This window comes from Daktulosphaira vitifoliae, unplaced genomic scaffold, assembly GCF_025091365.1.
Source record: "Daktulosphaira vitifoliae isolate Bord-2020 unplaced genomic scaffold, ASM2509136v1 Scaffold_2, whole genome shotgun sequence".
Classification (NCBI taxonomy): domain Eukaryota; kingdom Metazoa; phylum Arthropoda; class Insecta; order Hemiptera; family Phylloxeridae; genus Daktulosphaira; species Daktulosphaira vitifoliae.
In genome coordinates, this window is record NW_026099573.1 from 22,098,610 (window position 1) to 22,116,847 (window position 18,238).

The following is an 18,238-nucleotide window of genomic DNA, read 5'->3' on the forward strand; positions in this document are numbered from 1 at the left end:
AAAAAAAAAAAAAAAAAAAAAAAAAAAACACATCATAGTAAAATTAATACCTTCTCCGCTTCGCATCGAAGCTAAAATTATAACTATTAATATAAATTAACTAATACATAATAATAGTAAAATATATAATTAGTTATTAATTTATAAATGGCGAAACAAGAGGGTGGCTTCGCCACTGCATTTAATTGTAATTTACCAAAGTTTTTGTGCAATATAGTGATACTACATGAATATCTTACACTGTATATTTTCAGTGTTATAATTTTTATTCCTGTATTTTTTTTTTTTTTTTATTTTAAGCCGTTATTTTTATTGTTACTGTAGGGAAATACTTGCATCGAAACGTCGTTACGAAGTTGGTTTAGAAAAACTCCAAGCTGCTGCAGATGACATAGCAATTATGCAAGAAGAACTTAAAGTATTGCAACCAAAAATTTTATCAGCTACGGCTGAGGCTAAACTTATCATGCAGCAAGTTGAAAAAGAAAATCAAGAAGTATCTAAGGTTAAACAGGTTATCAAACGTGATGAAGAAGAAGCAATGGTAACTGCAGCCAAAGCCCAAGAGATTAAAGAGGAATGTGATGCTCATATGGAAGAGGCCAAACCAGCATTAAATGAAGCACTAGCGGCTCTTAATACCCTTACTTCTAACGATATAACATTTGTCAAATCAATGAAAAACCCGCCTAAAGCAGTAAAACTAGTAATGGAAGCTGTTTGTATTTTGAGAGACACTAAACCAGAAAAAATCACAGATCCATCCACGGGTAAAGCTGTCGAAGATTTTTGGGGACCATCAAAAAGATTACTTAGTGATATGAAGTTTTTGGAAAATCTAATAAATTATAATAAAGATGATATTCCCATAAAGATAATGCAAACTATTCGTACAAAATATTTAACTAACCCAGAATTCACACCAGATAAAGTAAAAAACGCTTCAATTGCAATCCAAGGCTTATGCAAGTGGACTATAGCAATAGCAAAATACGACTTAGTTGCTAAAGAAATTGCACCAAAAAAACAGGCTCTCGCTCAAGCTGAAGCAATGTATAAAAGTGCGATGGATGCACTAAATGAAAAACGATCTCAACTGGCTGCAGTAGAAAAAAAAATGAAAGCAGTACAAGATGACTTGGATAGTAATGAACGTCGTTTGAAGGCTTTCCAAGACGAATCAAATTTAGTTCAAACTAAACTTCAAAGAGCTGAAGATTTAATAGGTGGTTTAGGAGGTGAGAAAAGCAGATGGCAGCAAAGTGCATTTGATCTAGGAGAACGATATGAAAACCTTACAGGTTAATAATGCTTTCAAATTTCAAATTTACTTCTAGCATTAACCTATTAAATGTGAAGAATAGAGATTTTCAAACCTACTCTTGGTAATAATTTTTATTTTTTAATAAAATTTTTCATTTATTTTATTTAGGAGACATGCTGATGAGTTCTGGAATTATAGCGTACTTAGGTCCATTTACATTGGATTTCAGAAGTAAACAAATTAAAGAATGGGCTAAGAACATAATAACCAATGGATTAGTGTGTTCAGATAATTTTCAACTAAGTGTAGTTCTTGGAAGACCAGTAGATATTAGGACTTGGAATATTGCAGGATTACCAACCGATTCTTTTTCGATAGATAACGGAATTATAGTCGTGTAAAATAAATTATTATTTTATATGTGTGTGTGTGTGTGCGCGCACGATTTAAGCTGTTCTAAATTAAATACTACCAACTTTATTGATGTATTATATCCATTAAAAAATGTCTCATCTTTTTAATACTATTAATATTTAAATAAATATTTTTTTAATTTTTTCATAGTAATGCTAGGCGAACATCTCTTATGATAGACCCACAAAGTCAAGCTAATAAATGGTTAAAAAATATGGAAATAGATAATTCATTAAACATCCTACGATTTAATACACCAAATTACGTAAAAATATTAGAACACGCTATAACAAACGGCCAACCGGTAAAAAAAAATTATTTCTAATTTAACTACATCATTTGTATAAATTGAATTGTTTAATTTATCAATAGGTATTACTAGAAAATATTTATGAAGAATTAGATCCAATATTAGATCCCGTACTTTTATTACAAATATTTTTAACAGGTGGTACTTACTGTTTAAAACTAGGTGACTCTATAGTTGAATACAATAATCGTTTCAGGTAAAATTTTTTCCATAATTATCAGAGATAATTATTATAACTGAAAATAATAATATCATAAGCCATAATTGTTTTAGATTTTATATAACAACAAAATTGAGAAACCCTCATTATTTACCAGACGTCGCCGTCAAGGTAGTATTAGTCAATTTTATGATTACACCAATCGGACTAGAAGATCAGCTATTAGGGGTGGTAGTAGAAAAGGATAGGCCAGATTTACAAGCCGAAAAAAATCAATTGATCGTACAAGGAGCAGAAAATGCTAGGTATTTATTCCAAATCGAAGCAAATTAATCATTTTTTTGGTAAAATATTATTTTACTATATTACAATTTGTTATATTTGAAGTAAACTAATTTTACCGATAGAATTATAACAAGCATATAAATTTTTAACTTAAACAAAGGGAGCCAATAAATACCAGGGAAAGTATTACAAAATTAATAGTTGTTAAAATAGGCCACTTTGAATAATTTGTCCACTAACTACTATAATGGGATATTTATCCTATTATCTTATTCTATGTCTTTTAAAAAATGAAAGTTTTGGGTGATTTGATTGTGTTTACAAAGTGACCCTCAATGATTTACTAACATGAATATTAATTAATATACTTATTAATATAATATTAATTATAGACTTAATTATACTGTTCCTTTTTGTTTGAAATGGTCAACAGCTACTAACAGGCTACAGCTGACAGTCAGTTTAATGTATCAACAGTAATTACAGTAATCTGACTATCATAATTGACCATTTAAGTTTATATAAGTAACGGGCAAAATCGAACAATTAGTAATGGAGATATTCTTATAATCAAAATAATCATTCATATTCAAAATAATCGAATTTCAATTTTACTAATTATGAATAATAATACTCAATATCATTAATACCGATTACATATGTATTTTAATCATGCAATGTAATCGATATCAATCACAATGGTAATAGAGTATAGTTTTACTTTATAAAATACCATTTAGAAAATATGCAGAGTTATTACACAAATAATACGTGTTATTTTTAATAGCCGTTAAGATGTTCACTTCTTTTAACTTAAATAATTAATTTTATAGCTATTTTGAAATAATATTTTTTCCGAGGTAATATTATATTAAATATAATATTATATTATGTAATATTATATATAAATATTAGAAGTAAAAGCAAAGAATAAACGAATTAATTGTTTAGCGTACATTTTATTTTATAAATTGTCTTACTAAAATGCCGTGAGCTGTGTTATAATCGAATAAAACTCACAATAACAGACTATATAAAAACATAGTCATTTTTATAGTATATGGCACGACCTTCAAATTATTATAAATTGTCTGAATGACGATGCATACGTCATCCAAACAATGCATCTAATAACTCGACTTTTAATTTAAATAAATATAATGAATGAGTGAAAAAACGTCATTAAAATGAACCCATCAATTATAATTATTGTAATCTTCGGAATGACTCGATTATTCTCATAATCGAATAATTCAATTATTTTCATTCGATTATGCCCATCACTAGTTCTTATTATACTACTGTCACAGACTTATCTGCGTTACCACATTTTCAAATTTTAGTCGACATTAACGTGAATAGCAGTCGTCAAGTTTACTCAACAACTCAAAAAAAAAAATTTAGAATTCCGTCCTGAATGCCAATACAATTACATAATTTTTTATCAATCCACTAATATGAATAATTTTGAATCCTTTTAATATTATCCTAGACAATTAAAAGACATTGAAGACAAAATACTGCAAGTCTTGAGTTCATCTGAAGGAAATATTTTAGAAGACGAAGAGGCTGTAAATATATTAAGTTCATCGAAAGTGTTGGCTAATGAAATTCAAGTAAAACAAGCCGAGGCTGAAATAACTGAACGTACTATTGACAAAACGAGACTTCAGTATCAAAAAGTTGCAGTTTATTCAACGACTTTATTTTTCATAATTGACACTTTAGCCAACATCGATCCGATGTATCAATACTCTTTAACTTGGTTTATTCGCTTATTCATTGCAACCGTAGAGAACAGTCCAAAACGAGATAAAATCGAAGAAAGAACAGATGCTTTGATAACATACTTTACATATTCGTTGTATGTTAACGTCTGTCGCAGTTTATTTGAAAAGGTTAATATAATATGGTATAATATTTACGATTCTATAAAATGATAATAAAGAAAATCAATGATTATTTTAATTATAATGTATAATATTTCACTTTAATTGTATTTAGGATAAATTACTGTTTTCTTTTATAATGGCCATAAAACTTTCTAAAGATATCTGCAGTCAAGAAGAATGGATATTTTTTTTGACGGGTGGCGTAAGTTTAGATAATCCAATAAAAAACAACATTAATTGGTTGCAAAATTTAAGCTGGGACGAACTTTGCCGTTTAGATGATCTATCAAAATTCAAGGTACTGGCTTGTACATTATTCTTAATAGATAAATTAAAATGCAAATAGTATAAGTGGTATTTTTAAAACATTGAGTAAGGTATACAGCGGACTGAAAATACGAGGTATGTACAAAAATTATGTAAGATTAGTATAGTTGGTATTTGACATTGTGGATTCCAGTATAGATAATATCTACAGTGATTAACATCACTATCATAAAATTTTACATAAAAAAAAATGAAAATATGTTAACAGACTTTAGCAGACAGTTACTCATAGAAAATCAATCTTCGAGACTACTTTTTTTAATATTAGAGTTCACCTTAAAAATATTTATTTAATAATGAATATAAGTTGTCAGACATTCCTAAATATTTAAAAAAATTGAAAAAACAATTAGACTGCGTAAGTAGTAGCCTCATTCAAACCTTTTATGTTTTTAAGTTTTCAATTAGATAATATAAAAAAACATATCAAAAATAAAGAACTTTATTATTGCTTAAATAAATTTCGTTAAATTAACAATTAAAAATACAGGGAAAAAATTCTGAATATATCTTTTTTCATCTAATTGCTTATAGATCTTTTCTAAATTATTAAAATTGATACTTAAATCGGATTTGTTTGCCGTAATATTACCAAAATAGGTACAGTGAAAGTCTTGTATTTCGTGAACGGACAAAAATATCACACATCATAACAAATATAACTTCGCATCGAAGCTAAAAAAATTTCTGATTGCATCACCGAGCACGATTAACTCAACATTTAAAAAATGTCTCTTATAACTTTTTCTTTTTAAGCACCACGTGTATAATATTTAAAATTTATGTTTTTGTTGGTTAAATTTATTATAATTGACTATCGTTTTAATTATTAAATAATTGAATCAAAATTGTCTCTATTACAATTCTTATGTACAAACAGTACGTCCTGTTATATTAAACACTAAGTACATTGTTATAAATATATGTGTAGTTGCACAGACAGCATAGATACAATTTAGAGGAACAATATTAATATTATAAAATGTTTTCATACACTTTGTAGGGTATAAAAGAGGATTTTGAAAAAAATGGACATAAATGGAAAGAACTGTATGATTTACACGAACCTCATCTTGCAAAATTTCCAGAGCCATGGGAATCGCGTCTTAATTATTTTCAAAAATGCATAATAATACGTATAATCCGATATGACAAGGTCGTACCGGCTATACGATATTTTATTGCAAGTATGTTAATTAAAATCATAAAAATAAATCAACAATAAACAGAGTAATGGGTTTATAAAAAACCACACAATTACTCGCAGAATATAAACAGTTTTGAAAAAAAAAATGTTTTAATTTTAATAGTTACTTATTATTCTTGAATAACTAACTATGTCATACTTTTTAAATTCATCCCTTATGCCTTGTGTGGGTGTTAACATTGTTTTTATGTTCAAAATGAAACATATATTTTACCTAGGATAATCTTAAACATTTGTCAAAATTGTGAATAGCGTTTGAATCAATAATATAACATCATCAGTTTATTAAATATAACACATTAAAGTTTTAAATTTTTCAGTTTATATACATACATAATATAAAAATGATTATACTTATGGTTGATGTGCTAATTAATAAATGTTTATTTTTAAGCCTTCGGTAGCAACATTGTATCTTAGAATTACCTTAATATTACCACTCAATAGCACCATAATTGGCAATTGGCAATAATTGGCACTGCGTATGAATAGTGCGAAACAATTGTGAATAGCAACGTCATAAAGAAGCAATTAGCTACCCGTATTTGTAATTTCTTGAATGCTATACATGTATTTTAACTCTAAAAATCGAAACTTCAGAGTGTTATAACTAATAAATTATTTAAGTTAAATAAAAAATTCCAATGCTTTAAAATTAAAATAATACATTTTTATTAATTAAAGAAATTTAAATTATATGTTCCCATTTGAAAAAATAAAGTGAAACCTTCACAATACATAGGGAATAAACTTAAACAGAATTACAAAGCTAATAAAATAATTCAAGAAAATTATTTAACTAAAAGTAATAAAAAGAATAGAACAATAGAACTGAAATTAAAATAAATGCCAAGTAATAAAAATATGGGGAAAATTGTAAAAAAAATAATAAAGAAATGTAAAATTTTTTTTGCACGGTGTTCTAAAAACAAAAATGTCAAATTTAATTATATCGAAATTAAAAACTTTCACTTATAATACTTGAATTCTGGCTTCTCATTTTTTAAAACAAAAACTTTTAACATCTTATTATTACATAACCAAATACACTTGTTCAAATATTGTTTCAGACAAATCTCCTTTGGAAAGTAAATTTATTGAACCTCCTCCCTTTGATTTAGCATCAATATTTTTAGACTCGGACTGCACATCTCCTTTAGTATTTGTTTTAACTCCAGGAGCTGATCCAACCGCAATGTTACTTAAATTTTCAGAGAAAATGGTAAAATTGTAATGGTAAAAATTATGAAATGGTAAAACAATATTATTTCTAGGGATTTAGTACTAGACTGGCATCTTTATCGCTGGGTCAAGGTCAAGGCCCGATAGCAGCAAGACTTATTGAAGAAGCTACAAGAAATGGAAATTGGGTATTATTACAAAATTGTCATTTGGCTCAGAGCTGGATGCCAGAACTTGAAAAGGTTATTGCTTATTATATATTTTTAATTACTTTTTAATACTATGCGCAGTTATACTACTAAGATTGTTAACTTTTATTGTAGATCTGTGAAAGTTTTTCCGTTGATACAACAAGTTCAGAATTTAGACTTTGGCTTACATCATACCCAGTAGATTATTTTCCAGTTTCTATACTGCAAAACAGCGTAAAAATGACAAACGAACCTCCAAAAGGTCTTCGAGCTAATATCTATCGGTAAACGTTATTTGAAAAACATAAATAATGATATTAAATCGTTTTCATTTATGTCCAGATCTTTTATGAGCGACCCAATAGTAAATCAAGAGTTCTTTGAAGGTTGCAAACAAAGTGACAGCTTTAAAAAACTCCTCTTTTCACTATGTTTCTTTCACGCACTTATACAAGAACGTAGAAATTTTGGACCGATCGGTTGGAATCGTTCGTATGAATTCAATGAAACTGATCTCAGAATCAGTGTTATGCAATTGCAAAATTTTTTAAATGAATACACAAACATTCAGTACGATGCTTTGCGATACCTCACAGGCGAATGTAATTACGGTGGTAGAGTTACAGATGATTGGGATCGTAGATGCCTTTCAACTTTTTTAAACAAATTTTACTCTAAAGCTGTAATTAAAGTGCCAAAGTTTAAATATGATAAGTCTGGTGAGTGCAAACATTAAATAAATAAAAACTATAACTTCCACTTCTTTATACCACGACTTTTGTTAGTATATAATTTCTGTTTAATCACTTAATACAAAAACTTTTAATAACAACTCAACAGGTTTATACTATTGTCCCGAATTCAACGGATACAACGAAATAATAGAATATATTCAAGGTCTTCCTCAAATTACAAAACCAAATATTTTTGGATTACATGAAAACGCCGATCTGATTAAAGAAAGACAAGAAAGCGATGGCCTTTTAAATTCTGTCATCAAAACTCAGGTAAACAAAGAAAAACTGATTTGTTATGATAGAATAGTATGCGCAAATATAACTAACTTTTGTTATACGCTAAATCTATTTTTTTAATAAATTATTTTTCTTTTTAACTCACACAGGATAGATTTGTAAGTAAAATTTTAAGTAGTATTATTTTTAGTTTCGATGCAAAGCTGAGAAGGTATACATTTTATTATATGTTTTTTTTACTAATATATATTAATTAAAATAAACAACTATTTATTTTTAGATTGACTTAAATTATTAAATTATTTAAATAAAAATTCAAAAAGATTTTTTTTAATCCATTTGAATAATATTTTTAATTATTATCAATAAAAATACCGTATTTAGTGGCATACTCTATGTTACAATACTTAAACATCACTCAATAACTCCCTAAAAACAAAATATTATGGAAAACACCAAACAATCTTATAAAAATTTTGCTAAAAACAATTTTTGAGTGCTAAATTAAAAAAGAAAAATTTTTTTTCCTATAATTTATTTTTTTACTATGCGGCTATTTATTCTAAGGATTTATGGCATGCGTGGAATATACAACATGTAAGTAAGAAAATATTATATGTAGTTTGTTTTTAGTAACTTTTAATTCATAATTATATATCATTTTGATTTTATAGAACTTGTCTAGTTCAGGTGATGGGCAAGGGATATCTTCAGAAGAGCTAGTAGTCATTTTCGCCGTAGATATTCTTAATAAACTACCAAAACCATTTGACATAATAACAGCTTTAGAAAAATATCCAACAACTTACAATCAATCAATGAATACAGTTTTGGTACAAGAAATGGGTCGGTTTAACATATTGTTAAATGTTATCACGTCAAGTCTGATAAAAATTCAAAAAGCCGTTAAAGGTAAAAGAATTGAAATGACACAAACGCAGTCATAAACGTAACTAGACCAGACTTTTTGGGATAACATAACCTAACTCTACTTGTAATTATATACTGTAAATGTAATTATACGGCTAAGTTTTGTTTGAGTTCAGTCTAAATTAGTGTTCATAGCATCACTAATATTTATTATAAATTAACTATCATACTAACATACTTTTACAAATAATATATGTGAGGCACTCAGAAACCAAATTGATTAACTCCATAAAATGAAAATTTTCAGGACAGGCATTAAAAGTTATTCATTTATTAAAAACTTAATTATTTTTTGGTCCTATTTTTAATTAACTCATTTATTTTCTAACAATTGAGAATATGTATTTGCCACTTTATAAATATTAAAAAAAAAATAGCCTCGTTTTCGTATAAAAAATCATTTTTTATGGAGTTAGTCACATTGACAACTGAAAAATATTGACAACTGTACTAAGTGAATTACATATTATGTTTAAATTTAATACAATTATAATAATCTAGAAGTAAATATTTTCATATTTTTATCATGTCTTTATACATTTTTTCATTTTTAGGACAGATTCTTATGTCTTTTGAACTTGAAGAAGTATACCAAAGTATTTTAACTGGAAAAATTCCAGGCGTTTGGGCCAAAAACTCATACCCATCTCTTAAACCATTAGGAAGTTACCTAAAAGATTTTTTACAAAAGTTGATATTCTTTCAGGTATATATCAAATAAATACAGGTTTACTATCCAAAAATACATCTATTGTATATATTAACTCCTAAACGACTTACAAGCATAGGCGTCAAGAGTTAGGTACTTCATAGGCTTATTAGTCTTCTGCTTACAAATTAGCTTCTCCGAAAATTAAAAAAATTCATATGTATTGTTATATTAAAAAAATTTAGAGAGGGGAAGTTGATTTAATCTACGTCCTACGCTTAAATATCTAAGTAAATAATCAATATAAAATAAGTATTTATCCAAATAAATTTACATTTTCTTTAATGCACATTTATTTAATTTAATAAAATTAATTAGTATTAAATAATTAATTTTACAGAAATGGTTCAATAACGGTGTTCCTGATGTATTTTGGATATCAGGATTTTATTTTACACAAGCATTTTTGACAGGATCTCAACAAAATTTTGCAAGAAAATACAAAATACCAATAGACTTGTTAACATTTGACTATAAGGTACTTACTAACGTCAACTATAAGTTTAATTATAACAATTAATAGAAAGGTCGGTTTTGGGCGTTCTTAAAGGGGAAGATTTGAGAAATAGAACCCCCATGACAAAAATATATTTTGAGAAAGCAGTTAAAAAAATGCCTTATGTATACTTCCTTCCCAAAATAAAACTCCGAGAACGTTTCTAGTAAAAGTTGAAATGATTCGATTTCAATTGAATTTTTATCTAAAAAGTATTCATACTTCATTATTTTACAATGAATATACTTAAATATTTTGAATAGATAATGGACAGAAAAATAAAAATTACTGCATGTCCCGAGGACGGTGTTTATGTTTATGGTCTATTTTTGGATGGAGCAAGGTGGAGCAATAAAAAAGCAAGTTTACAAGAATTAAAGCCAAAAGTTTTGCATGACATTGTACCAATTATTCATATGATACCTGTAAAAAAGGAAAATCTCAAATCACTTGGGTTATATGTATGTCCGATGTACAAGACAGCTGAAAGAAGAGGCACGTTATCTACCACCGGTCACTCAACTAACTTTGTTATTGCTTTAGGAATTCCTACAATTAAATCAGCTGAGCATTGGATTATGAGAGGGGTTGCTCTGCTTTGTCAACTATCTCAATAATATCAGAATTATGTGCTAACATAATCATTACATATTTCTGTAGATGAATTACAAAGTCGTCCAGTTTAAAACAATCAAATTTTATTAGATTTTTGTAATCTCTTTAAATAACTTGATTTTCTTTCATTTTAAATTGAATAATTGAATGAGTTCAAGATCGTATTAAAATAAAAGGTCTTACAATCAAAAGAATTATTATTATATTTTAGAAAATTAAAATTATAATAAAATACAATTATTATTAAATTCAGTATTTTTTAATTTTATTTTACTTATTAAATTTTTAAATAGTTTTTCTCTAAATAATAAATGCGAATAGTAAGTAGAACTTTTTCAACTTATTTTTAATTAAAATATATTTATTGATTATTCATACGTAACTTAATAATTTAACATAAATATTTGTTAAATTAATTAGAAGGATTTTGTTATTATTTAATAATAAGACTCATGTACAATGATACTCAGGAATATATAAATTCTTTACTGTTTCTATATACACAGGAAAAAATTTAATAGAAATTGATCAATCATACAATCTTAAATCCCATGTAAAAATTTGATTGGTTCTTTCTGGAAACCTTTTTTTAATCAATATAACAAAAAAATCGAGAATTATTTCATTGATGTTCCATACAATAAAAGAAATTAAGAAATGTATAAAAATACAGTAAATTTTGTAACAGAAAATTTTCAAAATTGTTGATAACAATTGTCTACAATAATGACATGTATTTTTTACTAACTAAAATTCATTAGAGTCGCTAATTAAACAAGAACATCGTTCAAGATTTTTTAAGGATCCAAAATGAAAACTAAAAAATGAAATGATTAATGTTGGATTTAAATAAACAGTAGATAAACTTATAAATACTTAAATTTATTGAGTATTAAAATGTCTTTATTTACTAAATAAATGATTATTCAGTGTACATAGTTCATGCACTGTATTATTACAGTATATGTAAATATAAGAATGAGATAATTATAATCAAACACTTACCTTATATTACCAAAAGACTTTTGAAACCTAATCATTATTTTAACGTATTTATTATACTTAAAATTTAAATTCTTATGTGGAGCCAAGATAAGTGATTCATAAAATGGTGTATTGAAATAGAGAATAAAATAAAAACCGGATGCTGCCATTTGAACATTATTATCTATAAAGGAAACAAGTTAAAATATTATCTAAACACATTCAAAGTAAACATAGTAATCAAAAACACAACACACGGTACAACTGTGCAAATCTTAACTAATGAAATGAAATATTCAAATTCGTATATACTTATTATTCACGCCATATTCTATACACGAACCTAGTGACGTTTTTATATGCAGATTTCTACCCGCCGATCTTACTTATCAACACTCATATATTCGAACCTATGGCAATAGAAGTGTTAACAATTATTTTTCTGCGAACCATTTGTGCAAATGATGCTTCCAAAGTATTGTGTGCCTAACGAACACCATAAACAACAGTTGTTTTTGTTTTATTAGTCAGGTTGTGTATAAGAATACAAACTAAAATTGTATATTACATTATGCCGTGGTTTTACAATTTAAAAAAAGTTCTAACATAAAAATGTTTTCTCCAATAAATTTGAAAATATTGCCATCAAAATATCAATATTACAACAAAAATTAATAGAAAAATTCCTTTACAAAATCATATTAATATCATCATATTTTAGAAACATATATCTTGCGTACAAAAAATTTGGCTATATCCATTCATTTTTTAAATGTAATTTTTAACTAAAAATCGTCGATTAACATAGATAGACTTACAAAAATAAATACACTATAATAAAATCAACAGTTTTTAAGTTTCACGTCGAAGTTAAAAAAACATCTTATATTTTATTCACTAATATCAAACTATTTGAAGCCCTTCGCCATCTACTTAATAGTAATACTTTTAAATAAAGTATACCAAATAATGATATATGTTTCTCACATCACAAAAAAAATCCAAAAATTTAGAATTCGCACAAAAACAAAAAAAAAAATGTAACAATTAAGTAATATGGCATTTAAGTTTCAGTCTAATGAATTAAAAAATATATTTAATTATTCTTAACTTAAGCATTAAGTTAACATTACTTTTTATGAATTTATAAAATAAAATCATTTAGAAAAATTTTTTTTTCCAAATAATACAAATTTTTTGATATTTGATTTTGTTAAACCAAGAGAAAAATATTTTACGGATTAGTATCCACCCTGGACAAAAACCTACATATGAAAAAAGTCTGTTTAAACCTCCATAATCAGGGTCGTAATATGGGGGAATCAAAACGTCTCCCCTATTAATTAAAGGCCTAGACTCCTAGTCTAACATTTTTTTAATTAAATTAGGGCTTCGCGCTAGTAAAAGCAAAATGACGTAAATTATATTAAAATTATTTTTGCCATAGACCTCACAAATTTTAAGGACGACCCTGTTTATAATTTCTAATAAATACTGAACATTTTAGCTGTGATGCGAAGCTGAGAAGGTATTAATTTTATTGTGATTTGTATTATTTGTTTTTTTTTGTTACTACTTATTCTCAGCTCCTCGCTGGACCGATTTTGATTAAAAATACGTCAAATGATCACAAATTGTATCTAATCGAAGACATAACCCTCAAAAATTGAAAAAAATTCCCTTGTTCCCCGTAAATGGCGAAAATCCCCTAAAAAATTACAATTTTTAAAATCGGCAAATTTCAACTTTTTTTACTTAATACTACAATAATTTTTTTAAAAATTAATCAATACAATCTATTTTTTTTTAAAGATACATTACGTATTTACCTATCATTGAGTATATATTTTTTAAAAATTTAACACTTTAACTACCCACAAAGGAGTTTCAAAATGGCAACCAACCCAACCCTATTTCATTCGACATATGTTTTTGAAATCTGATCATTTTCCTTTATATAAGGGTGGTTCAAAACTTAAAAATGCGAATAGTATGTAGAACTTTTTCAACTTATTTTTAATTAAAATATATTTATTGATTATTCATACGTAACTTAATAATTAAACATAAATATTTGTTATATTAATTATAAGGATTTTGTTATTATTATTTAGTCATATGCGAAATTCTAATTGCATATTTGAAATCGATATAAAAATGAGTTTAGAAAATTATATTTTGGTCGTATGAAAATTCCTTGTAGACCAGTGAATTTTTAAAAATTAAACACTATCTACAGATTTGCAACGAAGTGTTTTTTATGATAGTAATATTAATCACTGTCAGATTAAATCTATACTGGATCTAACTATGATGCGACCCCACTGTACTGGATTTATTTAGTTAGTCTTGAAAGTTTAAAATTTATGTCATTAAATACAAAATTTTATAAAGATTTCAAAAATGGATTTGTTTAGATTGATGTATGTTTAGGAACTTGTATAATTACTATTAACAGTAAATTCATGAAAAAAAGCCTAAATTTCATTATAATCACTTATTATATTTCTTGTATTAGTATCATAATAAGTCATTTTAATAGAAATACTATTAATTTCTATGTAACTCATGATGCTATAATTTAAATATTAAGAACTATATTCCGTATAATATAAAATACGAGGTGTGACAATAAAATAACGAGACTTTCTAAATATAACCTAAACTATTAACGTTATCTATTAAACTATTATTGAAATATGATTAGCAAAACGCTTATCTAAAAGTACTATAAACATTGATGAACGTGTTAACATTAAATTTCTTGTTAAATTAAAAAAAACTGCCGTGGAATCATTTTGTATATTATGTGAAGTTTATGGTGAAGAATGTTTATCAAGAGCTCGCAGTTTTAAATGGCACAAACGGTTTTGCAATGGAGGAGAGGACGTGGAAGACGATGATCGTTCTGGATGTCCTACCACATGTTCATCAAACGAAAACGTTGTAAAAATCGACAAAATTATTCGGCAAGATCGTCGATTAAGTGTTAGAGCTGTAGTAGAAATTGTAAATATTGATAGAGAAAGTGTTCATAAAATTTTAGTTGAAAATTTTAATATAAAAAAAGTGTGTGCTAAAATGGTCCCTAAAAATTTGATGATTGATCAAAAATTCAATCGCAAAGAAATTTGTTCTGACACTTTAAAAATCATCAATGATAATCCATCTTTTATAAATAATATCATTACGTGTGATGAAACGTGGATTTTTACATATGATCTTGAAACTAAAAGGCAATCCATACATTGGAAGACACCAACTTCCCCAAGAATGAAGAAAGCACGAATGAGCAAGTTGAAATTCAAAGCAATGCTCATTGTTTTCTTTGACATTAAGGGAATCATTTTTGTTGAATGGGTTCTTAGTGGGTAAACTGTCAACCAATATTATAATAAAGAGGTATTAATTAAAATAAAAGAATTTGGTAGAAAAAAGCGACCAGATCTGTGGAAGAATGGCTGGGTTCTTCACCAAGACAATGCTCTAGCTCATAGTGCATTTTCAATTCAAAGTTTTTTAACTGAAAAAATATTTCTATACTTCAACATCCCCCGTATTCGCCAGATCTTGCTCCTAGTGACTTCTTCTGATTCCCAAAAATTAAAAGTTTATTAAAAGGAACCCATTTTTAAACGGTTGATGACGTAAAAATGAAAACGGCAGAACTTCTAAAAGGGCTTTCTGAAAGCGATTGGCAACATTGTTTTCAAGAATGGCAGCGACGTATACAAAAGTGTGTTGATGCTGAGGGAAGGTACTTTGAAGGTGACAATCATTAAATTGTAAAATTTTTAAAATAAATAACTTTTATTGAAAAAGTCTCGTTATTTTATTGTCACATCTCGTATAATATTATATTTTTATTCTACGATTTAAAAGTTAATTAATTAATTACTATCATGTAGAACTAATTCAAGTATGAATGTATCGGGAGTGAATTATTTGATCTAAGTTTGAAGCCAGGCGATGTTGGAGTTGTTGACAACAACAATAAATACATTGTTAAAAAAACCCAGCACAGGGGGGTCGCGGCACAGTGGTGACGTGGCATAGTTGGATCAAGTATAATGATATCTGACAGTGATTAAAATCACTATAAAAAAAAAACGCTTCGACGCAAATCTTTAGATATTGTTTAATTTTAAAAAATTGGTGGATTATTCCAAAAGCTACATGATCTGCTAGTTCGTTATTAATATCCTGATTAAGATAAAGTATGTCGAATGAAAAAGGGATTATTAAAAAATATTATTTCTCATAAAAAAAATGTGTTGATCCATACACTTTTCAATAAGTTATAGCATTATAAAGTTAAAAATGTCAAAAATAAAATCGAGAATTTTCACACAATAATAGCATTTGGTAGCCATTTTCACCGTGAAGACAAAATAAAGTCCGAAATTTTTATTTTGCATAATAAAATACATTACATTAACTTTAATTTAAGATATATATAAAAGTGTCAGACTTTCCGGAACACTTTCAAAATTTAAGTTGAAAAAGTAAATTTTTTGTGAAAAAGTTGTCATTTTGAATCTCCCCTTGTAGGCAGGTAAAAAGTCAGATTTATTAAAAAAATATACCAATTGATAGGTAAAGACATCATGCAATTATAAAAAAAAGAATTATATTGATCCATACATCTTTCAAAAAGTTATAGCATTATAAAGTTAAAAATATAAAAAAGAATTTTTTTACAAAAATCGTATTTTTTTTATTAAGTTTAATGTCTGTTTTCACCATGAAGATAAAATAAAGTCCGAAATTTTTTTTTACCATTATAAAGTATATTACATTAGCTTTAATTTAAGATATATATAAAAGTGTCAGACCTTCCGGAACATTTTCAAAATTTAAGTTAAAAAAATTAATTTTTTGTGAAAAAGTTGTCATTTTAAATCCCCCCTTATGGGCAGGTTAAGAGGTTAAATTTATGAAAAAAATATACCAAATGAAAGGTAATGATATTACACATCTATATAAAAAATAATTATATTGATATATTCATTTTTGAAAAAGTTATGGCACTTTTAAGTAAAAAAAATTGAAAAAATTTCGAAAATTAGCGATTTTTAAATTTGTAATTTTTTTGGAGGTTTCCCCCTTTTACGGGGAACGAGGGAATTTTTTTCAATTTTTAAGGGTAATGTCTTCGACTAGATACGATTTGTGATCTTTTGACGTATCATTGAAAGAAATCGGTTCGGTGAGAGCTGAGTAAAAGTGGTAACAGACACAAAAAAAAAAAAAAACACATCTTAGTAAAACCAATACCTTCTCAGCTTCGCATCGAAGCTAAAATGAAAATGATCATCAGAGAATAGAACCTGTTTTCATAGACAAATCTGTGTCATATTTGGCTAATAAGATGAAGCAAAATAATTAACAAAATTAGCAGTGTGTGCGATGAATAATGGAATACAGCGATTTTTTTGGTCAGAGATGAAACCATACTTTAACAAATATTTTTTTGGTCCTATTTACATGGGGGGTTTAAATCTAAAAAATTCATGTAGAAAGTAGAACTTTTTCAACTTAACTTTTGAAAGTGTTCCGGAAAGTCTGACACTTTCATATATATTTTAAATTAAAGCTAATGTAATATACTTTAATATGGTAAAAAAAAATTTCGGACTTTATTTTATCTTCATGGTGAAAACAGACATTAAACTTAAATAAAAAAAATACGATTTTTGTAAAAAAATTCTTTTTTATATTTTTAACTTTATAATGCTATAACTTTTTGAAAGATGTATGGATCAATATAATTCTTTTTTTTATAATTGCATGATGTCTTTACCTATCAATTGGTATATTTTTTTAATAAATCTGACTTTTTACCTGCCTACAAGGGGAGATTCAAAATGACAACTTTTTCACAAAAAATTTACTTTTTCAACTTAAATTTTGAAAGTGTTCCGGAAAGTCTGACACTTTTATATATATCTTAAATTAAAGCTAATGTAATATACTTTATTATGGAAAAAAAAAATTTCGGACTTTATTTTGTCTTCACGGTGAAAATGGCTACCAAATGCTATTATTGTGTGAAAATTCTCAATTTTATTTTTTACATTTTTAACTTTATAATGCTATAACTTATTGAAAAGTGTATTGATCAATATAATTTTTTTATGGGAAATACTATTTTTTAATAATCCCTTTTTCATTCGACATACTTTATCTTAATCAGGATATTAATAACGAACTAGCAGATCATGTAGCTTTTGGAATAATCCACCAATTTTATAAAATTAAACAATATCTAAAGATTTGCATCGAAGCGTTTTTTTTT

At 26.6% G+C, this 18,238-nt stretch overlaps 3 protein-coding genes across 3 annotated transcripts in view; 2 read left to right on the top strand and 1 right to left on the bottom strand.

Annotated features, from left to right (window-relative positions):
• Positions 1–11,134, top strand: part of LOC126900003 (dynein axonemal heavy chain 7) — a 37,540-nt gene extending 26,406 nt beyond the window's left edge. The window contains exons 32-48 of the mRNA XM_050675339.1: positions 325–1,301; positions 1,433–1,661; positions 1,829–1,982; positions 2,051–2,184; positions 2,262–2,453; positions 3,926–4,331; positions 4,438–4,623; positions 5,656–5,839; positions 6,930–7,081; positions 7,134–7,283; positions 7,365–7,516; positions 7,575–7,951; positions 8,073–8,239; positions 8,881–9,118; positions 9,691–9,842; positions 10,186–10,323; positions 10,605–11,134. Coding sequence (XP_050531296.1) covers positions 325–1,301; positions 1,433–1,661; positions 1,829–1,982; positions 2,051–2,184; positions 2,262–2,453; positions 3,926–4,331; positions 4,438–4,623; positions 5,656–5,839; positions 6,930–7,081; positions 7,134–7,283; positions 7,365–7,516; positions 7,575–7,951; positions 8,073–8,239; positions 8,881–9,118; positions 9,691–9,842; positions 10,186–10,323; positions 10,605–10,958 — 4,342 coding nt within the window. The 3' untranslated portion in view covers positions 10,959–11,134. The remainder of the gene's footprint in view (positions 1–324; positions 1,302–1,432; positions 1,662–1,828; positions 1,983–2,050; positions 2,185–2,261; positions 2,454–3,925; positions 4,332–4,437; positions 4,624–5,655; positions 5,840–6,929; positions 7,082–7,133; positions 7,284–7,364; positions 7,517–7,574; positions 7,952–8,072; positions 8,240–8,880; positions 9,119–9,690; positions 9,843–10,185; positions 10,324–10,604) is intronic.
• Positions 1–12,227, bottom strand: part of LOC126900001 (uncharacterized) — a 45,541-nt gene extending 33,314 nt beyond the window's left edge. The window contains exon 1 of the mRNA XM_050675334.1: positions 11,962–12,227. Coding sequence (XP_050531291.1) covers positions 11,962–12,110 — 149 coding nt within the window. The 5' untranslated portion in view covers positions 12,111–12,227. The remainder of the gene's footprint in view (positions 1–11,961) is intronic.
• A 1,870-nt stretch (positions 12,228–14,097) lies between these two features.
• On the top strand, positions 14,098–15,658 carry LOC126898054 (protein GVQW3-like). Its single transcript, XM_050672002.1, has 2 exons — positions 14,098–14,101; positions 14,648–15,658. Exons 1-2 carry the CDS (start codon positions 14,098–14,100, stop codon positions 15,313–15,315), a joined length of 672 nt encoding a protein of 223 aa, XP_050527959.1. The 3' UTR covers positions 15,316–15,658.
• Positions 15,659–18,238: the final 2,580 nt, after the last annotated feature.